Below are 26,045 nucleotides of genomic sequence, written 5' to 3'. Positions count from 1 at the left end.
CCTAGAAGATATCCACACACCACGAGTGACTCAGATCTCAGCAAGTCTGTAAGAAACGAACTTTGGATTTATTCCAATGCATCAGAGAAAGCCATAGCTCCTGTTTCTTACCTGAAGGCATTCTTCCCAGATGGCTCAACGTCAACTGGTTTCCTACTATGGAAATCTAAGGTCGCTCCTGTTTCTAGTCACACAATTCCTCGTTTAGAACTTCGCGCCGCTGTCTTAGCCATCGAGGTAACCCAGATAGTTGTAGAAAATATGGATATGTCTTTCGTCTCAGTGAAATACTTTACCGACAGCCGTGTCGTTCTCGGATACATTCACAATGACAAGGAACGATTTTTTGTATATGTTGCAAACAGAGTTGAGTGGATTGAAAGCTTCAGCATCCAGACCGATGGAAATTTGGGCCAACCCACCTCAACCCTGCTGATGAAGGTACAGTTGTACCAGAGGAGTATTTCCAAAAGACATTGGAGATTGTGGCTGGTTGAAGGGAACAGCATAAAGATGAAGAAAACATAGCTGAAGGATTTCCTCTACAAGAACCCAATGAAGACAAAGAGCTCAGACCTGTATTTTTGAAGACAGAATGTAGACCACTGCTAGGGACTCTTAGGTTTGAAAAGTTTTCAAGCTGGGATCGATTGGTTGAGTGCGTTGCGCTACTCCAACGCTTAATAATATACAGGAAGGGAGACGGATCAAAGATCTTACCTGAATCATTGGATTCCTTCCAGAGTGCAGAAAACTTCATTATTAAGACTGTACAACAGGAAGTAGATGGAGGAAAGATTGTCTGTTTACGTTCTGAAGAGCCACTACCAAGAAATAGCAGTATTCTTGCATTGAATCCTTACCTTGATGACAAAGGAATAATTCAGATTTGTGGACGCCTGAAACGCTTTAATGATGATTCCTTCTGGAAAAAAAACCCCAAACTTCTTCCAGGAAAACACCATATCTTAACTCTCTTGATCAGGAAATGCCATTAACTTGTTCAACATCAAGGTCGCCTTTTCACAGAGGTAAAAGTTAGGTCCAGTGGATTCTGGGTGACAGGCTGCAAGCGCCTCATTTCATCAATGATTCACAAGTGCGTTACTTGTCGACGACAGCGTGGATAACTTGCGTACCAAAAGATGTCTAACTTACCAACAGACCGCATAGTACCAGGCCAGCCACCGTTCACTTCAGTTGGTGTATATATCTTTGGGAAGTGATGCGAAAAGTAAACGTTGGACAGCCGTATTTACGTGCCTTGTGACTCGTGCAGTCCATATTGAGGTTGTTGAAGAAATGTCTGCATCCTCATTTATCAACGCCTTGAAACGTTTCACTGCTATACGAGGACAAGCAAAGGAGTATCGTTCTGATAGAGGAACCAACCTTGTTGGTGCTGTTGACTCTCTACAAATCAACGCAATCAATGTGAAGGATTCTCCAGTCAATGACTATCTATACTCTAGGGGAATAGTCAACGTTCAACCCACCCCATGCGTCACATATGGGTGGTGTTTGGGAGCGTATGATCGGGGTAATACATTGCATATTAGACAACATGTTGAGGGATCATTCAGCTCAAGGACTTACCCATGAAATTTTGACTACCGTATACCTTTCTTGCGGAGGCAAGCTCGATTATTATGTATGGTACTGTATAGATAAACAGCTGTACAATGGACATTTTTGCTTCTATATATTATTAATATCTCGAAAAGGGGAAATATGTTGAAAATCACTGTAGAACAATAAATGCTTAGAGTAATGTTTTCAACAATATGCTACCTTAAAAATCTTGTTGGTGGCCCCGGTAAGGAGTTTAAGGGTCGGCCCTTAAATCACATTTGTTCAGATATCTTTAGATCAGTACACAATTTCTGAACATTGGATATCAAGAAAAAGGGACTGGTTCCTCAAATTAGGGGCCAAAAGGGCTCTTAAGTCTTTTATAACAATTCTATGCTGAAAAATTATTTGTAATTAATTATAAAAGCTAAAATGTTCTCTATGCAGTACAATAATTCGGTCATATGTTACGTAATTCGGGCCCTTAAGGGTCCAAAACTCTGATCATTAATATCTAGAAAACTATTTTCTATAATTAACAACTGCTCTATTTTTTTTAAAACTCTTAATGTTAATATGAGTACACAAACCAATTTCTATTCTTAAATTCCATTTTAGTTCAAGTTAACTGTTAATACATGAAGAAATTTGCATCCTTACATGTATGTTAACAAAAACGAAAATCCACATGTCAAGCAGCCATTTAATAAAACCATTTGGAACTATTGGTAAACCGAGCCCGATTTTTTTTTCATACATTTTTTGTCAAAAAAAAACATTGGGGCAGGCCATTTTCAGAGAGACGGGGATGAGAATCTAAAAAATAATTTTATGTGGCCTGAGACAAGCAAGCTTTGTGTAATATTTTAGCTTCTAATTATTTCCAATAATACAAGACATGACACAGACAGGAATTAAGCATTTTTTAAACAAAGACCTTGAACTTCCTCCATTGACCTTGGGTCAAGGTCATGACACACCCTAGGGTTATATGCAATCTTGATGTGAATTTCCAACATTTGTCCATAAAAAAGATATTGACTGGACATGAATTTTGCACTTTTCTGCCCTTCACCTTGCCCAAATGACCTTGGGTCAAGGTCATGATACACCCTTAGGTCATAAGCAATCTTTTTGTGATGTAAAAACTTCCAATGTGTCTCCATAAGAAAGATATGGACCAGACACAAATTTTGCACAGACAGTCAGACAGACGGACGGACGGACAAGGTGATTCCTATATACTCCTCAAACTTCGTTTGGGAAGAATAACAATTTTCTTAACAACCTAAAAAATATGTGTTGTTGGCCCAGGTAAGACGTTTAAGGGTCAACCCCTAGAACACAGTTGTTCGGATATCTCTAGAACAGTTAACAACTCGTGAACACCTGTTGAACAAAATATGTTTATTTTTACAGGACCTTTCTTTTGATATAAAAAAGGGCTGACTCCTCAAATTAGGGACTGGGAGGGCTCTATAATTTTTTAGCGGCAATTTGTTATTAATCATACATGCAAAAATAAAAGCGTATTAACCTTCATTTAAAAGTGAAATCCGTTTTAAGATGGACGATGCATTACAGATATAAAGGGTTTTTAAAATGGATTTTGTCGGAAAATTTGATACCACATTCTTGGTTAAGTTAATAGTGTTATGTTCAATGTTAAGTAAACTAGAACCTCCAATAATTCAATAATTCTTAAATCGTTCTTAAACACATTCGGATTAGCATTTGCTTAGTCGTTTTGAAAATTGATAAGGTGTTTGTAATTCGTAGTTAAAATCAATCCGAATTTGTTAAGTAGTACCAAGAATAAATCGATTTTTTTTTCTTTTTGTTTTAGTTTCTTATGTTTATTTGTTTAAGAAATCTGTTTCTTAGAGGAACTTCTAGCTTTACTTTTGACATTAACGGAAGACCCTCTAGTTGCTTTGCAACAAACTTTAGTCTAGTTATTTTTCTTTTTTCTTTACAAATTTGTCGTAATTTTTCTGCTTTTCTTTGTTTATATCTTTTCTGAAATATATTTTGCTTAGACATGCAGTGCTAAAAAAGTTTACATTTACAACAGCTTTCGCTTGATATAAAAAGAGACCGGCCCCTCAAAGAAGGGACCCGAAGGGTTGTAAAGTAATTTATCTATAGCTCTTTTCTGAGGGATATTTTGAAATAGGTTATAGAAGCAAAAATGTTTATTTTACAGTTATGTATCCACACACTTTAATAATTTGTTCATGTGTCACGTAATTAGGGATTTAAGGAGTCAAAAGTCTAAAACGTTGATCATGTACATTGTATATCTCAAAAACGAAAACAGTTTTAAAAAGCGATATGGAAGAAAAAATGCTCAAAATCATGTACTAAACAATATGTAACCCTCAAAACTCAAAAAAACGGCCCCGATAAGGAGATAAGAGGTCAGACCCTACAACCTTCTTTCTCAGATTTTTCAAGAAAGATAACGAATTTGTAAACACTTGTTGAATAAAATGTGTGTACTTTTAAGTGACCTTTCATTTAATACCAAGAAAAGGGATTGGCTTCTTAAATTAGGGACCCAGACGGGTCTAAATCTTTTAGTTATAGCTCTTTTTTTACGGATAATTTTAATAAGTTAAAGAAACAGAAATGTTTAACTTACTGTTATATATCCATACAATATAATGAATTTCTCATGTGTTCCGTAATAAGGGATTTTAGGGGTCAGAAAATCATCGATATCTCAAAAAGAAAAACTATTTTAAAAAGCAGTAAAGAAGAAAAGATGCTCAAAATGATGTACTTAACAATACTTTACGAACAAAATTTCGTAATACGGCGCCAATATTGAGATAAAGGGTCGGCCCCTAAAACCTTTTTTCTCAGATATCTCTAGAACGATAACAAATTTGTAAACACTTGTTTAAAAATATGTGTGTAGTTTTAAGTGACTTTTATTCAATACCAAGAAAAGGGACTGGCTCCCAAAATTAGGGACCTTGACGGGTCTAAGGTTTTTCAGTTATAGCTCTTTACTGAGGGATAATTTGCAAAAGGTTATAGAATCAGAAATGTTTATCTTGCGTTCTGTTATGTATCCATACACTATATCGACTTTCTCATGTGTTACGTAATTAGGGTTTTTAGGGCCCCAATAAGGAGATACATGTTATAGGTCATATTTTAGATTATATACTGTGGAATCATTGAATTTCGTGGGGGTCAATTTTCGTGAATGTCTTAAATTTTACAGGTTCATGGAGACGTAATTTTGGGTATTCGTATTTATCTACAAAAGGAAATATAACTTAAATACCCAAATTTATCAATTTGTGGAGGATATTATTTCGTGGATGAGAGGTACCCATAAATTCCACAAAAATTGAGCCACCACAAAATATAATGATTCCACAGTATCTATATCAACTTCTTAAATCGAACGCATGACCTCCTCGTCGCTCGCAACAAGGTCGTGTCTAGTTATTTTTTTCTGACTTTGTTCTTTACGGACGTTATTACTCGTGACCAATTTGCATGACATTTCAAGGACTGGTAGAACATTACAAGATCTTGATGTTAAAACATTTTGAGCTGCTGACGTCTCTTCCGGTTTAAGGATTGAGGATTAAGGTAGTAAATTTTTAAGGACCATTCTATCCACTTAACTCCTCGAAAACTTATTCAGATAAAAACATAAAACTTTCAGTTTTAGTAGATGAATGTCTGTAGATGATCCTATTTAGTGAATAATTTTTAAAAATGCGCAGGGCGCCGAACCTCGCATGAGTTCAAAAATTGGTACCAATTTTTTCATGAAATTTTTGTGTAATAGTGTTGAATGTAATTGTTTTGTTAAGAAATATAATGCAAAAGTTGTTTAAGATTACACGTTCTTTTATTTGATATTAAGAAAAAGGGACTGGCCCTTCAAATTTGGGGCCAAGAGGGCTTTGAAGTCTCTTAATTTCCACTCTATACTAAGCAATATTTTTTTTATTAGTTATAGAAGCAAAAATGTTACATGTAATTGTACAACTCTTTAACTTAACAGTACCGTCCTTAAATCATATATTACGTAATTAGGTGTTTCAAGGGACCAGAAGTCCAAAACTTTAATTATAGATATCAAGAAAAAGAGATTTATTTTAAAAACCATTGTAAACAAAAGTTGTTCAATATAATGATAATTAACAATATGCTACGAAAAAAGTTTTTGTTGTTGGCCCTTGCAAGGAGTCTGTTTAAAAATCAAACAATGAATAACAGAGATATTGTAATTAAAAAATTGATTTTTTCGGAAATTTATATTCCCCGTTACGGATCAAGAAACCAGTTTAAAAGTTCAAAGTTAACTTGTACTAAAAATAATTCAATATTTGTAAAGTCGTTCTTGAACATATTTGGACTTTTTGTAAGTCGTTATTGAAATCGTTAAGGTTTAAGGGTTTAATTTAAATATCAAGAAAAAGGGAGAGGCACTAAATGTCAATAATTTCTTTTACTTGTTTTTCTAAGGATTGTTAACTATAAGAATTACACATCAGTTTCGTAAGAGAACATATAAGAACCTGTTTGTATAAATTGTAGCATCCCGTAAATGGAGGTACAAAATATGTTGTAAATTTAATTCAGTTATACCCAACAATGCTTGTCTTGTACTTGCTAAATCAAAAAAGGTACATGTTTTCAATTCAAACTTTTTACATTCATATTACATTGATTGTAGATTAATGTTTGTAGAAGATTATCTGGATTTAAAGTTTTAAAAAAGCCATTGAAACTCGGCAAAGCTCGAAAATTGTTCCTATAAATTTTGGCAAAAAGTCATACATTGTATAATATTGATTATAGAGGCTCAGACGGAGTTAAACTCTTTTCATGATAAAAATTATAATATATTATTAACCAATAATTTGTTATGAAGTTTATGAACAAAAAATGTTCATCTTTCAGTTTTTTACCTATACAGTGCCATATTTTCTTTTATGATACGTAAATAGGGGATTTCATTAGGCCAGAAAACCAAATGTGTGGTCTTTAATAAAATTTCATTAAAAATCATACTCCGAAAATCAAAGACATAAATAACTGAGATTGTCAACCCCGCCATTAGCGTGTAAATGTTACGGGACCAACCTTACTTTGAGAACTACAAGTGCAACAGCAATTTCGAATAAGTCATTAAATTTGAACCTGATAGTGAACATGAACCTGTAAATATTTTAAGCATGTTTTATTTATGAAATATTTACAAAACTCTTTATTTAGATTCTAAATTACTTTTTTAAAACTTATTGACTTTTCACAAAGTAATGGTAATGCATTACTTTACTCATGTAATGGTAATGTAATGCATTATTTCAAGAAAATTTAGTAATGGTAATGGTAATTTAATGCCCTAATTCATGAAGTAATGGTAATGTAATGCATTATTTTACAATGTAATTCACCCCAAGCCTGATTCCAACTAAGCCGGAAAACATGAACATTAACATTTAACTTGGTTCTTCAATCGATAATATTGTATATATTATATGATGTATAAGTCTTCCAAAATGTATAATCTATTATAGATTATGCTTACAATGCATTGTTTAAAATTTAAATTCAGTCTAATCAACTAAAGAGCCAACGAAGGAGAAGGCAAATTCAGACTTGTTTTTATTTTCTTTGTACAAAATTCCTTTAGAGACGAACAGCAGTCATACCGCAAGTAGACTGGAAGCCAATGAAACACCTATTGAATTTGTAAAACATCTGTGTATAACCCGTCCCGATTTTAACTTCGGCTTGCGCATGAATCGAAGTTTGGTAGTATTCAGGTGAAAGATTGTCAAAATAAAATTCACAACTTTTCAAAAATGGCACATTGCGTTTGGGAACTTTAATTTCGATTCCACCATCAACCTCTTCTATTGATTAACGAGCTCGTACACCAACTGAATCGTCAACGGCGCTGTGCATTCACTTACGTAGCTCATTCCACATTTGAACCCGAACAAGAATATTTTGATCAATAAAACTATGTGTGTATTTTCTAAATAGAACTTTGTTTATACACAGAGGACCTAAAAAGATTTAATGCGTGTTTTTATGATACATATTTACTGAAATGCATGAAAACTTTCTGCACTATTTTCTTACGCGTAGACTCATGTGTTCTACGCGTGCCTTCCGGTTTGAGAATTCGGCTGTCAGTAAACCAATAGATGGGGTCACGTGACCCCGTCTAAAAATGTATAACTTACCAGAATAATAAATGTCAATTCCTGTTGACGCCATGTGTTGATTTTTAGCCAAAAGTTTTGAATACCCTCTAGATTTAAATCGCAGACGACAGAAATCGGATCTGCTTTGCTCATGTATGTTAGTTCCTGAAATATTATTTAAATATTCATTTTAGCTCATTATTACAGTCCATGTACATGTATAACAATTCAATGAAAGTACATACTATGACAGGAAACCCTTTTTTACGAGGGCTGTTCAAAAATCATAGCGACACCCAATCACGCTCAAATATTCTTCTTTCTTACTGACGATTACAGTGAAAATTGACATACACATTGAACAAGCCTAAAATAATTGAAAAAGTTCATTTAAAAATATCAAATATATTGTTTAAAACAGTTTATTACAATATCGTATTTTTCCCGAGCATTTGATTAGTCGATTGCTGTCACGTACATGTATTCATACTATAAATTCTGTTATTTACTTTACTATACTAAAAATAGAATTTCATGACTAAATACAGGTAATAGCATGTGCGACATTTTGACTTCACAATAGCGAAATCTACGTCTAGTCATGTACATTATGAGCTAATGTAGTTTTTAATTTATTTTAATAAAAGTATTTTAGCCTTTAGATATCGGTCAATACATGGTTTAATAAACCTGATGAGAGTATAAAAACTTCGAACTTCATGGTAGATATATTATCATCAGGTCTATAGCCCATGTACTGTAGTATTGCCCTTATCAAAAGTACAAATTGTGTAATATAGACAGATCAGTGGTCAATGAACCCGAAGCAGAATAATAAAATTCTAAAGTGATCAATACCACTCACCTGAACAATAATTCAAGTAACTCTTTCTGAGTTTTAAATTATGAAACTCTTCTTAAATACTATAACTTACAAAACAACATAAATATTCCAAGATTTGACATTTTATATATTCAATATGTAAAAATATTTAAAAAGAAGATTATTTAAACCTACTTTTGAGACATATTTTCTAATGTGCATCAACTGACCAATCTTATTATCCTAGGTTTCAACATGCATAAGATAAAAAAAAAATAGGAAAGAAACGATAAAAAAGTGAAAAGAATGTTATTGCAACCTTCTTTTCAATAAAGATCTAATGAGGTTGTAAGATACATTTTCCCGATATATTTCTATTCTTGAACATTGAACTCCTCTTGGGACCCCAAGTTACTCCGGGAGTCATAGTTTAAATAATTCAGAATCTACAATTTTAAAGTCATTATAGAGTTATAAGCAAGATATAAGGCTCACAATTCGTTGTCATGTAAACAAGGCTCGTGCCCTGTTTTTGTTTACATAGGTTAAATATACAAGTAAAAATCTTTTTCAAGCTTATTTGTCTATCTTTTTATTTATTTTAAGCATAGATAAAAATTTCCATTGTTTAACCGATTCGTTTTAGGTTTAAAACTGACATTTTTACTTCAACGTTCAAAATGTAAACAAACGCTTTGTTTACAAAGCGAAGAATTTCAAGCTTTGTAACTCGCTCATAACTTAACAAATGACACTCAAGTTTCGATTGCCTATTAAAAATGCCTTTCTGAAGCATTGTAAATATTAAAATCGGAAAAATAATTTTTGACCAAAATCGTGACCATCCCCCTTTAAAAAAAACTTGTGTCGGCTTCAGGGTTTCTAAAAATTTTATGAGTTTTAATTGTAAACTTTCTTTGATGTATTCTTTGAATACAGGTATTAAAAGAATATATTAGTATAAGTTTACATTATTAACTTAAAGCAATACAAATCTAGACCATGTGTGCTCTATTAATCGAGAGCAAAAAAATATGGGCATACTCAAAGGGGTTAAAATTTCTAAAGGGAGGCTTTAACTGGAAAATCTTTCAATTTAAATCTCTTCAGGGCTTTACAAAGAACAATTCATCATTAAGACATAAACAATTTGCTGCTTTTTTTTCAAATTTACACCTTGCACAGTATGCACTTTCATTTCATCCAAATTTGAGTAATAATTTTTTTTGGCGGATTTGATTGTAGAGTTTCTTGAAAAAAATCAGAAATCTGTTTTTATAGAAATTACCTTTTCGAAAAAAAATTCTTTAATCCTTTTATCAAGAAATTGCATCCTTATGAGAAAATCCATAATTTTCAATTTAACGTTAGAAAAAAACAGTATAGTTAATCACTTAGTAAACCTCATGGCAGTTTTTGAAAGATATTTACACCTTTTATTCGTCATTACATAAAAACAAAGAAAATATCAACATTAGCTGAAGGAAAAATCCTATAATTCCGAAGTTTAAAACCCCTTGAAAAAACCTATAATTTTTATTTTGATAAAATTTAATGTTACAAAATCAGTATAATTAAACACTTAGGAAACCCCTAAATCTTTAAGGATCAATATTTGCATCATTATTTCTCCTTTATGACACGTTTGATGATATAATGATATATGATATAATCAGCATTGGTTAAAATAAATCTTTTTTTTTACTTAAAAAGTCAGTATAGTAAATCACTCAAATAAACCTTAAATCTTTTTTGATTAATATATGCACTTTAATTTATTCTTTCTTGCATTATTGCAAAAAAATGTCAACATAATTTTTTTTTTTAAACTATGAAGTTTGACCCCTCTGAGTAGACCAATAATATTTATTTAAATGTTACAAAATCAGAATAGTTAAATATTACGAAAATCTTAAATCTTTTAGGATCAATATTTGCATCTTATTCACCCTTAATGACAGCATTACAGCGATATAATCAGCATTAGTTACAGAAAATCTTTAATGAAAAAAAAATAAACCACAATGAGGAAACCCATAATTTTCATTTTCAAATAAAAAATTCAGTATAGCAAATCGCTCAAACCAACCTTATATTTTTTTTATTAATATTTGCACTCTTATTTATTCTATCTTACATTATTGCAAAGAAAATGTTAACATTAATTTTTTTAAATGCTTTAGTTATGAAGTTTGACCCCGTGAGGAAACCCATAATATTTATTTTAATGTTACAAAATCAGCATATTTAAACACTTAGGAACCAGAAAGAGTCAACATTATTTCAAGAAAAAATCTTATAATTATAAAGTTTGACCCCCCTGAGTACACCAATCATATTTATTCTAATGTTACAAAATCAATATACTTAAACACATAGGAAACTCCTAAATCTGTTAAGATCAATATGTGCAACCGTATTCCTCCTAATGACAGTATTACAATGATATAATCAGTATAGATCTTTTAGGATCAATATTTGCATCCTTACTTCTCCTTGATGACAGTATACCAATGATATAATCAACATTAGTCAAAGGAAATCTTCTATAATTAAACATTTTCCCCCGATTGAGGAAACCCATAATTTTCATTATAACGTTAAAAAGTCAGTAAAGTAAATCACTCAAATAAACCTTAAATCTTTTTTTACTAATATTTGAACTCTAATTTATTCCATCTTACATTATTGCAAATAAAATATCACTATTGATTCAAGGAAAAATTCTATAATTATGAAGTTTGACCCTCGTGCGGAAACCCATGATATTTATTTTAATGATACAAAATCAGTATAGATAAACACTTAGGAAACCCCTAAATCTGTGAGGACCAATGTTTGCATCCTCATTTCTCTTCAATTGTATTATAACAATAATAAAGTCAACATAAGTTAAAGGGAATCTTCTTTTATAAAAAATGTATACCCAAATGAGAAAACCCATAATTTTCATTTTAAGGTTAAAAAAACAGTATAGTTAAACACGAAAGAAACCTCATAGATATTTTAGGAATAATATTTACATCCTTATTCCTCGTTAACGACAGTACATGTATAACAAAGAAATAAACATTATTTTTTTTAAAATTGTTATAACCTTGGTGTGCCTAAAAAGGCCCATAATTTAGATAATAAAGTCATTTTTTCATGTCAAAAAGCTGAATAGTTAAACAAACATATAGAAACCCCATCAATCTTTTTGGGTCAATATTTGCACCCTTAATTATCATAAATTGCATTGATGCCAATATATAGTTAATATTAGTTTAAGGGTTAATCTTCTCATTTCTAACATCAGCTCTAGATGGTGTAATCAGTAATCGTAAGTAGCTGTAATCGATTACAGGTTGTTGAGTAATCATGAGTAATCAGTAATCATCCGTTTTTTATGATTGTAAGTAATTGTAATTTAATCGATTATTCGTTTAAAAGGGCCTGTAATCCTGATTAATTTCTTATTACTTTCATAATTGCAATAGTAAAATGAAAATGGTTTAAATCACAGTTCATTAGATATATTAGGTGAATAAGGTTCAATTTTAGATATGGTTTTAGTAAGGAATGAGTGCAAGTACATGTTTTGTAAATAAGATGATATAATGTAGATGTGTTTTAAGTCAGCTAAGATAAACTTGTTTCCATTTTTAATTCAAACATTGTGAATAACAATTCATAAGTGCAAGTAGCTAGTGCTTGGTGTATTTCTTTAGCTGAATATAACAACAAAACTGAATTATCAGAATGAATTTTAAAAAAAACATTTAAAGCACTAAGACTTTTTAAGATCATTAATCTAAATAAAGTGCACCTCTAGAATACATTGAACTAAACTCTTATTTGAAATGCATTTGAATTAATGAGGTAAGGCAGACTTGAAAATAATGCTATCAAAACACAATTCACACCTTTTGTTTTGTACCTAATCATCAAATGTATGAAAAGGGGAACCCACTCTAAGGTAGTACCACTATAACAACAATAATGTACCACAGTGTTCCTAGTCAAACATTGTGTTAATTGTAGTTAAAGCCTATACCAATTTGTAATCTAAGTAAAACACATATCTATACAGTCAATTATGTGTTTTCTGTTTAATCTATAAAATTAAAACTGTGTCTTATTTGATGGGTGAATTAATGTCCATTTTTTTGAATAGATATAATTACAAAAAACAGAAAGATGTTTAATGATGATAAAGTGTACTAAATGAGCTTGTAAAAATTGATAACTTGATATCAAAATTAAAGGGGCATAATCACAATTTTGGTCAAATTCTATTTTTCTTTTTTTATTATTTACAATGCTTTAGGAATGCATTTCTAATAATCAAATGAAATTTGAGAGTCAGTGGTTAAGTGATAAGCAAGATACAGGGCTCACAATTCTTTGTCATGTAAACAAGTCTCGTTTCCTGTTTTTGTTTACAAAGGTTCAATATACCAGTTAAAAATCTTTTTCAAGCTGATAAGTCTATCTTCTGATTCATTTTAATGATAATCAAACAGTTTCTTATGTTTAACACATTAATTTAAGATCTTAAACACGGTGCGTGCGTGCATGCGTGCGTGCGTGCGTGCGTGCGTGCGTGCGTGCGAATCAGGTCAGAATAACCACATTCGTACTCATATGGTTTTTTTAAAAAGTAATGCTAATGATACCTTTCACAAATTTATATTTTCCCTCTTGTCCTTCATGGTTTTCGCAATCAGATACCCAGAAGAGAAATACATCGTTTCCGTAACCTTCAATGCTTATAGTCAAAGGTGAGGCTTGGGCTCCCATTGTATCCAGGATAGGCGATCCTAGTAAGCTTTTGCCATTTCTTCCATCTAAGATTGCTGTCTTTCGTGATAAAAAAAAGTTCATTAACATTTTATATAATAGAAAATTTGCAGATTTAAGAAAACGGAATGATAAGTTCTATGACCTTTTACTATTAGAGATTTATACCTGGTACTGAAATAATTTGTTAAAATTATTTTAAACAAATGTCATCCGATTTCACAGCGACTCAATTTACGATTTACTCTGTCAAATACTACGGAAAGCCGATATTCTATCAGCGTTATCTTCAAATGTAATTTTTGTTACTATGTAAACTATGTCTTCGAAATCTGTATGTAACCATTATGTACATGTATATCGTCGTTTATTAGATCCTTTGAATTTTGTTATGTAGTTGATTTTTAATAAGTTCGATGCAAGTTTACATTTGTACTTGGGTCATTCATGAATCGTAATTCAGCATGTGTGAGCTAATTGACGATAGAGGGCGTGCGCTAGATCGAATCTACTGGAAAACATGATATATCTAGAACCAAGGTAATCACACAACTCTTAATAAACTATATATACCTGCTTCAATCAGTATCTTTTTTATTTAACAAAGTTCTAAATCCAGCATGAAGCATGGGGTTAGGGGTCACCCTATTTAAAAAAAACAACTTATTTTTCTTCGCGCGACCCATTTCCAATTATAAACATATCGATTTTTTCAACAACATAAAAAACTAAAATATAGTGAATGTTAATATTTTCACCCATTTATTAAAGATTGACACACCTGCCCTCCCTCTCCTCTCCCCACACACATTCCGAGTAAGATTTTCATGAATTGCTAAGTGGAGCGAATTGGTTTTTATTTTTATCAGGGTCCTCCGTTTTCAGCGAAAGACCCCTCTTTTCTTCAAGTCTTCCTTTATCCAATGAAAAACCTTATAGTTTTCGTACTGTTTCTGTTTCTTATTTGTATTTGGTCTTTCCACCTTTTAGGCGAAAAACCTTTTTTTAAGTCTTTTATTTTCTTATTATTTAATTTTTCTTTTTTTTTCTTCTCGGGACAGCTTTTCATTGATAGACATATTTAAACAATTTTTTTGATGTTATTGACCATTTAGACTTATTGTACAAAATAACACTGTGCCTGATAACCCTGAAAACTTACTAAGTTATTGCTTTTTGTGTCTGAAATGTTTGTTATCGCTACTCCCCTGAAACCATAAGAAATAAAGGCTTGGAACTTTTACTAATGTCTTTCCGAGAGGGCACTAAAGACTTTTTGTGATAAATTTTATCTAAACAGTAAATTGTTATCAATTATAGAAGCAAAAATGTTCACTGTACTGCTATTTATCTATACAGTACCATACCTAAATCATATGTTACAGCACTCATCAGACCCAACTTAACAGAAAGTAAACCCTGGGTTTACTTTCTGGGTTTAATCTGGGTTTACTTCGGGCTTACTAGAGTGGACCCAGAGTAAACCCAAAGTAAACCAAGAGTGGACACAGAGAGTAAACTCCGATCGGAAGTACATCCCTGAAAACAGATGCTAACTGTCTATTCGGAATACACAAAGGGGAGGAATTACAAGCAGTATGATTGTAAGATAAATTACGGGTCTGTTTTACACTTAAGTGCGTACTGTTGACCAAAAAAGCAATTTCCAAGTAAACCCAAAGTAAACCCTGAATGGACCCAAATTTTCAAAAAGTAAACCCAGAGTAAACCCAAAGTAAACCCCAAAAGTAAACCCAGGGTTTAGTTGGCGTTTATTCTGGTGTTAGTTTGGGTCTGATTGGTACTGTACGTAATTAGGGGTTTCAAGGGGCCAGAAGTCCAAAACTTTAATCATTTATATCTAGAAAAAACGAGAAATATTTTTAAAAGCATTGTATAACAAACAATGCTTAGAATAACGTTCTCAAACCATATGGTACTTAAAAAACTTGTATTGTTGGCACTAGTATGGAGTTAAAGGGTCGGTTCCTAAAACACATTTGTTCATATATCTTTAGAACGGTCAACAATTTGTGAACACTTGTTTTTAAAAATGTGTTTATATTTACAAAACCTTATATTTAATATCAAGAAAAATGGGCTGGCCCCTCAAATGAGAGACCAAAAGGGCTCTAAAATCTTTTTTTAATAACTCTTAACTGAAAAATAATTTGCTAGTAATAATAGATGCAAAAATGTTCATTTTACAGCTGTTTATTTATACAGTACCATACCTATGTCAAATGTTACGTAATTAGAGGTTTTAAGGGGCCAGACGTCAAAAATTTTGATCATTAATATCTAGAAAACGGGAAATATTTTGAAAAGCATTGTAGAACAAACAATGCTTAGAATTACGTTCTCAACAATTTCATACCTAGAAAATTTGTTGGTGGCCCCGGTAAAGAGTTAAAGGGTCGGCCCCTAAAATACATTTGTTCAGATATCTTTAGAACGGTCAACAATTTGTGAACACTTGTTGAATAAAAATGTTTATATTTGCAAGACCCTTTCTTTGTTATCAAGAAAAAAGGGCTGGCCCCTCAAATTAGGAACCAAAATGGCTCTAAAATCTTTTTAATAACTCTTCACTGAAAAATAATTTGTTATTAATAATAGAAGCAAAAATGTTCATTGTACAGCTGTTTATCTAAACAGAACCATACCTTAGTCAAATGTTACGTAATTAGGGGTTTTGAATGGCCAGAAGTCCAAAATTTTGATCATTAACATCTAGAAAACGAGAAATATATTTAAAAAGCATTGTAGAAGAAAAGTTGCTCAAAATAACGTTCTCAACAATTTCATACCTAAAAAAATTTGTTGGTGGCCCTGGTACAGTAAGTGTTTAAAGGGTCGGCCCCTAAAATACATTTGTTCAGATGTCTGTAGAACAGTCAACAATTTGTGAACACTTGTTGAACAAAAAAGTTTATATTTGCAAGACCCTTTGTTTTATATCAAGAAAAAAGCGCTGGCCTTTCAAATTAGGGACCAAAAGGGCTCTAAAAAAAATTTTGAATAACTCTTTATTGAAAAATAATTTGTTAGTAATAATAGAAACAAAAATGTTCATTGTACCGTACCTTAGTCAAATGTTACGTAATTAGGGGTTTTAAGGGGCCAGAAGTCCAAAATTTTTATCATTAATATCAAGAGAAACGGACAATATTTTGAAAAGCATCGTAGAAGAAAAGTTGCTCAAAATAACTTTCTCAACAATTTAACACCTACAAAAATTGTTGGCCCCGGTAAGTGTTTTAAAGGGTCGGGCCCTAAAATACATTTGTTCAGATGTCTTTAGAACAGTCAATAATTTGTGAACACTTGTTGAACAAAAAATGTTTATATTTGCAGGACCCTTTGTTTGATATCAAGAAATCAAAAAATTAGGGACCAAGAGGGCTCTTTAGTCTTATTTAAATAACTCTTTACTGAAAAAAAATTGTTAATAATTATAAAAGCAAAAATGTTCATTGTACAGCTGTTTTTCTATATAGTACCATACCTAAATCATATGTTACGTAATTGGGGGTTTTAAGGGGCCAGAAGTCCAAAACTCTGATGATTTATATCTAGAAAACGAGAAATATTTTGAAAAGCATTGTAGAAGAAAAGTTGCTCAACAATATGATACCTAAAACAAATTTGTTGATGTTAAAGGGTCGGCCCCTAAAACACATTTGTTCAGATATCTTTGAAAGGGCCAACAATTTGTGAACACTTGATGAACTAAATTTGTTTATATTTGTTAAACCCTCTGTTTTATAATAGGAAAAAGGGCCAGATCCTTTAAATTAGGGGCCACGAGGGCTACAAAGTCTTCCTTTAACATTTTTTGAGCGATAATTTGTTATTAATTGTAAAGCAAAGAGAAAAAATAAGAGCTTATTAGCCTTAACTTAAAACTAAAATCCTTTTCAAAATCGGAAGATGCATTCAAGAGATATTCGGGTTTAGAAATTGATTTTTCCGAAAAGTTTGACCCCACGTTCTTGGTTAAGAAAATAATGTTATATTAAAAGTTAAATAAATTCGTACCTAAAATAATTCGATATTTGTAAATCGTTCTTAAACACATTCGGATTTGTGTTTGCTAAGTTGTTCTTGAAATTGATAACGTTTTTGTTCATTCGTATTAAGAATCATTTAGAATTTGTTAAATCGTATCAAGAATAATTCGATTTTTTTTCTTTTTGTTTTAGTTACTCATGTTTATAGGTTTAAGAACTCTGCTTCTTAGAGTAACATCTAGCTTTACTTTTGACATTAACGGAGCCCACTCGGTGCTTTGCAACGAGCTTTGCTCTAGTTATCATTCTATTTTGTTTTTAAACATTTTTCTTAAAACTCAAATATCTCAAATATGCTATAACGAATTTTTATGAAATTTTCACGAAAGATACAAAATATCAAGGTATTTTATCACGTACAATTTTGTTGATAACGTCACTTCCGGTCGGCCGTTATATTTGTTTTTCTTTTTGTAAAAAGTGATTATGTCCTCCCTTTTTCTCAAAAACGATTAAAGATAGAAAATTGTACGACCGAATTAGAACTCGCCGAGCTGCTTTGCCGTTGTCAAGAAGAATAATGACCCCCGTAGATAATGACCGGGGTCATTTTTCGATGTAAAATAATAACCCCGAGCTGTAAAATAATTGGGCTTTATTTAGAAAAAAGACCTACATGTAGGGATCATTTTTTTTCATGTTAAACATAAAGAGAAATAATCCCCGTAGAAAAGTGACCCCTGCCATAAACAAAAATAAATATCTGACTTTGAAATTACTTAAATTTTCACTCTGCTCAGCTGTATTTAAACTTAAAAACACCCAACTCTTGTTAAGAAATCGCTGTATATAATATTCCTTATCCGTAGAAAATACATTAGCTTATATTGACACAAATGATTGTTAACAGTTAGATCTCTTCTCTCAACGGCATATGGCAGGAAAAATGACGCTGCACAAACATAGAAATCTGCTGAACTGTACTTGTTACTTTACCATGAATAAAATACGCCATAGAAATTTCAATAGCTTTATTATTTAAAAACGATTTTTGATTTACAAAATTTATGCACAGCTTCCTGAACTATATTTTACCGGCACTTCACAATTGCATCCTCAAGAAATAGCCAAGGTCTACACGAGTGCGATCAGAAATCCGTGCAGTTGTTGCAAAAACATTTTGTCATTAAAAGAAAAAAAGAAAACACATTCGTACCCTATGAATAATTAACATTCTCTCTCAGAGAAGATTGTGTCATTGTGTTGATGAACAATTGTCTTTGACAATTTTATGCTGTGGTATGGCTTGCGATTTTAAAGATATGCTATGAGATTTTAAAGCAATGCTATGAGATTTTTATGCTTTGAGAAATTATAATACAAAGCCTAATGATATGGTATGCTCGACTATGGTATGCTATGAGATTTGAACAAAAACACCTCTGTATACAGAAGAGTTCCAAACATTTCAAAGTTAAAAGATAATAAGGCAAAGTTTATCACTAATATGCAAAGTGAACATTTATATATAGATTCCACTCGCAATTGATACTTATATTTCTTTTATGTAACGGTATAACTTGCATAAAAGCACATTTATATAATAATTGCCATCCGTGTTCTTGAATTTAATTCCAAACATTAATTTGCTCATGCACAATTTCATTAATTTCTTTAAACAAGAAAGATTATTGCAAACATGTTGTATATGTAGTGCTTTTGTTTAACTTACTGCCTATAGGAAGTACGTGTACATTCTACAAGTTTGAAGAGAAAATATTATACAGTGTATAATAATATTTAATTATTGCTTTTGCTGAAATAAATGGAGGAAATGTGTTTAGTGAAAATGCTGCTAACTGCTAAATATTTTTATTTATGCAGTGTCTTAAATAGTCGAAGCAAATAGACAAACTGTATGATGATACGATAATAAATGGGCAGTTTTATATGATTCAAAATTGTACAGAATTTTTTTTTAAAAACCTATAAAATGCTGACCTAATTCATGCATTTTCAACCTTCTTCAGTTTAAGGTCTATCGAATCAATATCGAAATAATTATTTTTGTCGGAATATTTGTGCTTCATGTATTTGGCTATTATTTTGAAAAACCAAAAAGTGACCTGTTTCCTCTCATAATATTCTTTCTGTTGATACCAAACAACCAATTATAAACAAGCGTTTCACATATTTTGAAACTAAGTTGAGACATGCAGTTCCCCATTGAATCAGCTTCCAGTTGGCTTGGAACCAGCAATTTTTCCTCAATTCATCTAGTTTTGTATTCAAGGTTAATGAACAAAAATGTAAAAGTCAGTGAGCGGAAATTTAGGATTAAAATATCATTATCTTTATTGTATCAAATGAACAAAAATGGTGATAGTTATTAGTTATTAGACCTAAAACACAACAAAATATCTATATTCTTCTTGTTTCATCGTTATACCGCTGATAAAACGCAGGTAAAAATCCAGGTTAAATTTTTGATTGAAAGCAGACTATAATTGCTTTCACAACACAAATCACACATATTGTTCTATACCCAATTATCAAATGTGTGCAAAAAGGAAACACACCCTTTTCTCGCTTTAACTTTATGATTATGAATTTTAAAAAATTGTTACAGAAGTTTATTGCAATATTAAAATACAATATTGTAAAGAGATATTTTCACAAATACCAATGATACTAAAAAATAAAATCTTATAAGGGGGTCATTATTTTACAGGGGTCACTTTTTCTTCACGTAGAGTGTGCTCATTTTTATGAAAATGGCACTTATTCTTCAGGTAAAGAGAAAATGGGCCCAAGTGTATTTTCCTCATGTTAAGTATAAAGAAAAATGACCCCCGTTGGAAACAAGAATAGAAATGGGTTATATTTCCCCGTATCCAAGAAATCTGACTTTGAAATCACTTGTACTTTCACTCTATTCAGCTGATTTTGAATTTATAAACACCGAACCTGTAAAGAAATAGCCGTACATAGTTTTTCATATAAGTAGGAAACGCACACAAACACACTCTCATGCCACAAATTGATTGTTAACAGATACGTCTCTTCTCTCGTCGACATATAACGGGAAATGACGAAATCACAAAAAGAACTATTTTTCAAGTATTTTAAGAAGTTGATAGAGACTCTTTTATAATTGCAGAATATGTCATTTGTTGTTTAATCGATCCACGCATTCTCGAGATTTTGGAGTTAAAAGTACTGAAGTGAGAGTTCCAGTGGCGCAGTGGTTAGGGTGAGGAACAAGTCCAGGCGACCCCGTTCTATCACCGAGTGCAGAACGTTTTTTTCTTTTGTTAAAATTTTCTTTTGATGCATAATTTTTTCTTCAAAATGGTGGATTTTGCTAATTTCCGCTTTAATCAATCAAAAATTACAACATTAGCACCCTTTTTTTATATCTGTGACACGCTTTCAACAAAAACATTATTGTTTTCGTTGTGTTTCTTTTCCCCTATCTTTTTTTTTCTTACAAATTTTGTGTACGCGATTTTAAAAAACTACTCGGCCGATTTACATGAACTTTCAGATCTGATTGATATTGATATGAACATTATTGTTTTTTTTAAAAGATGACGTCACTGTTGGGTTTTATATATTCACAATTTAACGATTTACATGAGTGTTCTCATAAACTATTAAAGATTTGAGTTCAAAATTTCAGGAATGATAGACACACATTGTAGATACATTGTATGTATTAAGGCATTCATAATTCAAAAAAGTGCCAAAGGTTGGTAAGGCTCGAAAAATGAGTTTTAAAAAGCGTTGTAATTTCGCATGGTTCTCTTAGTTTATCTCTTTTCTTGAAATTATTTTGTTAAGACAGGTAGAAAAAAGATTAATATTTATAAGCTTTTTTGTTTGACATCAAGAGAAGGGACTGGGTCCTCAAATTTAAGGTGCCTAGAACTCTTGAAAGTTCCACTTATTTCTCAAAAGCGGTTAAGATTACGATAATCATATGGTTGATGTTGGAAAATTGTTCATCAGATCTTACAAGTAATAATTTTCCAAAAAGCTTCCCTGACTAAACAAAATTATTCAATGGAAGCACGCATGTATCAATTAGGCTATTATAAGAAATAAATTTTAATTTTCGCTCCTGATAATAAATTCATAATTAAACAGAACGTGCAGATTAAAGAAGAAATTTTCTTTGATCTAGTGCATGTACATGTACAGTATATCACGTAAAAATTAAATTATTTCAATAAATCCAATTGTTTTAGGAATGTACACAATCATATAATAATTGCATGTAAGCTTGAAAGCGGAAAATAAATGAGTTTTAAGATGCAAAATCAACTGAAAGGCATTTTTTAAAAGTTCCAGCCATAGGAAATAAAGATCTTCAAACACGCATTGGTTTTTTTTTGAAAACGTGTGGGGGCAGCTTCATCCACATCATCTTGACAAGCAATTAAAAAAGAATGAATAATCAAAATCACTAAAAAAAACAATTATAATTTTAATTCAATGTAATAAGAATTCCTTTTTTGGAGTTCTATTACATGCTCCGACCAAATTTGAGGGGGGGGGGGGGCGGCAAATCCATGATATTTCCATTTATTATATATGTAAAGTTAAGAAAAGTGCTTGCTGCAAACAAGTGGGGGAAAGCAACCCCCATATCCCCCTCCCCATCCCCGATGCTGCCTACCTGTGATGTGTACACACGGTTTGTTTTGGAGTCGGTGCGCAAAAACTATGAATAAGATATTCTAGGGCGAAGTCCTGCTTTACCATTCACGCAACGACTGAGATCTTGATCCAATGGTTTAAATGAACTCATCCATTGGCATAAATCCATAGGGAGGGGTCACATGAATTGTTTGACATTTGTTTTGTAACAACTACATATATTACTCTTTGGATCGAATGTTTTCGAAGAGAATTAACACACGAACACTTGACTAGTAATTGTTTGATTAGTAATTACATTAGTTAGGCACTCGATTTATGTACCCTTTTCAAAATGAATGAAATCGCCAAATAGAGCGAAACTTGGGTCACACCCCGCTTCGGCGATTCAGTTCCTCCAGTAAACATTCCAGCTATATGAATATGTATTTGTTCTAATTCAAACTGATGATTCTTCGGCAATGATGATAACCCAACACCTATTACTATACTTACATTGTACCGTTATAGACAATACTAGACTTTGACCCGTGCGTGCACGGGTTGACATTGCATATCGGACATTTACGAAATAGGTACATCGACACACCTTATTATTGACATTTACATAACAAAGCTATAAGCCTACAATAATGATATTAATTTCACTACACTTTCCTTAGTTTGAATAATCTAACTGTGTCTCGGGAAAGGCCCTCACCACAGTTAGAATGCCTCCCATATATGCTGTATATTCCTTATTTTACGCGAGTACTTAATTCCGCGATTCAACGGTTTTCCATCAAATCGCGAGAACATAAAATCGCGAATGCTGAAATTTCATCATAGTTTCATGTAGTTTACATATGTCTGAAAAATTAAAAGCGAGATTTTAAAATTCGCGAGACGGGCTTTTCGCGATTTTACGCGGATATTAATTCCTCGCTTTTAATTAGGAATTTACAGTATCACCCCTGAGAATGTTATTGTCATTTAAATTTTAGACCACGTGGTTTTATTTGACCCTTTCAGTTTCGCAGTAAAAATCGTGCCTCGTGTTTATAGTCTATTTCAAAGAATCTAGGTACTATAGTAGTCAAATATAAAATCTAGCGGTTTATTGATTTTAAACTTTATCTTCATTAATTGGTGAATAAAATGTGTTCTAGAAATAAATGTGAAAATACAAAAAATAGTTTTTGTCTGCAGTTGCAACAATTTACATGCTAAGTAGAGATCCCCCTGAGGATAAGTTTTCGATCAGCGCCTGACCTAGTAATAGCATCAATAGTGAAACAGACTATACTATTTTATGCAGAATGTTCCTTGAAATTGGCTTAATATACTAAGTTTTTATGCAAAACAGACACCTATTATTCCTTTTAAAAACATGGAATTGCACTCCACAAGCAACAAACATGGATATGATTTTATCAAGCCACGCAATATTTATATTTTTAACCACTCAACACGTGGTTGAACACGAACGATAACCCTGTTCTGAATATTATCGTTTAATATAAAAAACCGCTAAATGGTTAAATAAGACATAAGTTTAAAAGAATTTCATGTTTTAACATAAGCCAAAGTAGGATACGATATGAAAAACGAACAGTACTTACGTATTTTGAGAATATTATACGAACACTTATACTTCCGCTCGAAATTTCACAGGAACTGAACAAATCTCGGTGAAGTCTCGTGAACTTTCATTCGAGCACCTATGGATTTATTACATACTTAGCAACGATAAAGAAAACATTCCGAACACATTCGCAGGGGTGTATATACCCTTAATGTAGCAGAAAATTGCAGAATCACTCCGGAGCGATTTTGGAGAAAATTAATGACACCCCTGCGAATGTTATTGTCATTTAAATTTTAGACCACGTGGTTTTATTTGACCCTTTCAGTTTCGCAGTAAAAATCGTGCTTCATGTTTATAGTCTATTTCAAAGAATCTAGGTACTATAGTAGTCAAATATAAAATCTAGCGGTTTATTGATTTTAAACTTTATCTTTATTAATTGGTGGATAAAATGTGTTCTAGAAATAAATGTGTAAATACAAAAAATAGTTTTTGTCTGCAGTTGCAACAATTTACATGCTAAGTAGAGATCCCCCTGAGGATAAGTTTTCGATCAGCGCCTGACCTAGTAATAGCATCAATAGTGAAACAGACTATACTATTTTATGCAGAATGTTCCTTGAAATTGGCTTAATATACTAAGTTTTTATGCAAAACAGACACCTATTATTCCTTTTAAAAACATGGAATTGCACTCCACAAGCAACAAACATGGATATGATTTTATCAAGCCACGCAATATCTATATTTTTAACCACTCAACACGAGGTTGAACACGAACGACAACCCTGTTCTGAATATTATCGTTTAATATAAAAAACCGCTAAATGGTTAAATAAGACATAAGTTTAAAAGAATTTCATGTTTTAACATAAGCCAAAGGAGGATACGATATGAAAAACGAACAGTACTTACGTATTTTGAGAATATCATACGAACACTTATACTTCCGCTCGAAATTTCACAGGAACTGAACAAATCTCGGTGAAGTCTCGTGAACTTTCATTCGAGCACCTATGGATTTATTACATACTTAGCAACGATAAAGAAAACATTCCGAACACATTCGCAGGGGTGTATATACCCTTAATGTAGCAGAAAATTGCAGAATCACTCCGGAACGATTTTGGAGAAAATTAATGACACCCCTGCGAATGTTATTGTCATTTAAATTTTAGACCACGTGGTTTTATTTGACCCTTTCAGTTTCGCAGTAAAAATCGTGCTTCATGTTTATAGTCTATTTCAAAGAATCTAGGTACTATAGTAGTCAAATATAAAATCTAGCGGTTTATTGATTTTAAACTTTATCTTTATTAATTGGTGGATAAAATGTGTTCTAGAAATAAATGTGTAAATACAAAAAATAGTTTTTGTCTGCAGTTGCAACAATTTACATGCTAAGTAGAGATCCCCCTGAGGATTAGTTTTCGATCCGCGCCTGACCTAGAAATAGCATCAATAGTGAAACAGACTATACTATTTTACGCAGAATGTTCCTTGAAATCGGCTCAATATACTAAGTTTTTATGCAAAACAGACACCTATTATTCCTTTTAAAAACATGGAATTGCACTCCACAAGCATCAAACATGGATATGATTTTTTAACAAACATGGATATGATTTTTTAACCACTCAACACGAGGTTGAACACGAACGATAACCCTGTTCTGAATATTATCGTTTAATATAAAAAAAAACCGCTACATGGTTAAATAAGACATAATGTTAAAAGAATTTCATGTATTAACATAAACCAAAGTAGGATACGATATGAAAAACGACCAGTACCTACGTATTTTGAGAATATTATACGAACACTTATACTTCCGCTCGAAATTTCACAGGAACTGAACAAATCTCGGTGAAGTCTCGTGAACTTTCATTCGAGCACCTATGGATTTATTACATACTTAGCAACGATAAAGAAAACATTCCGAACACATTCGCAGGGGTGAATGAAGTTGCCTTGAAAATAACAGTCAAATTCATCACAACAAACCGTTTTGAGACTGCAAATACCTTTCAACTAAAAACTTTAATCCATAGAATGGAAGAATTTAACACCTTTTCACCAACGTACACGTATTTTTTTTGTAAAACTGGGTCCGTAGAACATTATTCTATTTTACGATAAAACATATGTTATCTTCACTCTCATAACAAATAAAATGTAACTTTTTTGCATGTAATCAAATATTTTTTGTCATCATGAAGACAAAAGTAAGTACTTAATTGAAATGTATATTTGTTATTTTATACTTTCTCTCATAAGAAACCATTAATATATATGAACAGAATATATAGCAAAAGTCCAATGAAAAAGCCGTATTTGTATATTTATCATTTGAATTTTCTGAGTTTATTTATTGTGGAAACATAAACTAAAGATCCCGTTAGCGTGAATGTATTGCGCAAGCGCAAGATTGTAAA

At 31.9% G+C, this 26,045-nt stretch overlaps 1 protein-coding gene across 4 annotated transcripts in view; it reads right to left on the bottom strand.

Moving 5' to 3' along the window:
- Positions 1–26,045, bottom strand: part of LOC105330255 (uncharacterized) — a 104,513-nt gene that overhangs the window by 40,249 nt on the left and 38,219 nt on the right. For 3 of the 4 annotated variants that reach the window (XM_034445889.2, XM_034445891.2, XM_034445890.2), the window contains exons 7-8: positions 13,245–13,428; positions 7,803–7,928 (exon numbers count right to left, since the gene is read on the bottom strand). In XM_034445889.2, coding sequence (XP_034301780.1) covers positions 7,803–7,928; positions 13,245–13,428 — 310 coding nt within the window. The remainder of the gene's footprint in view (positions 1–7,802; positions 7,929–13,244; positions 13,429–26,045) is intronic. The other variant, XM_066076336.1, reaches the window with a different exon arrangement.

This window comes from Magallana gigas, chromosome 2, assembly GCF_963853765.1.
Source record: "Magallana gigas chromosome 2, xbMagGiga1.1, whole genome shotgun sequence".
In the NCBI taxonomy this organism is placed as follows: domain Eukaryota; kingdom Metazoa; phylum Mollusca; class Bivalvia; order Ostreida; family Ostreidae; genus Magallana; species Magallana gigas.
This window is presented reverse-complemented; position numbering and strand designations above follow the sequence as displayed.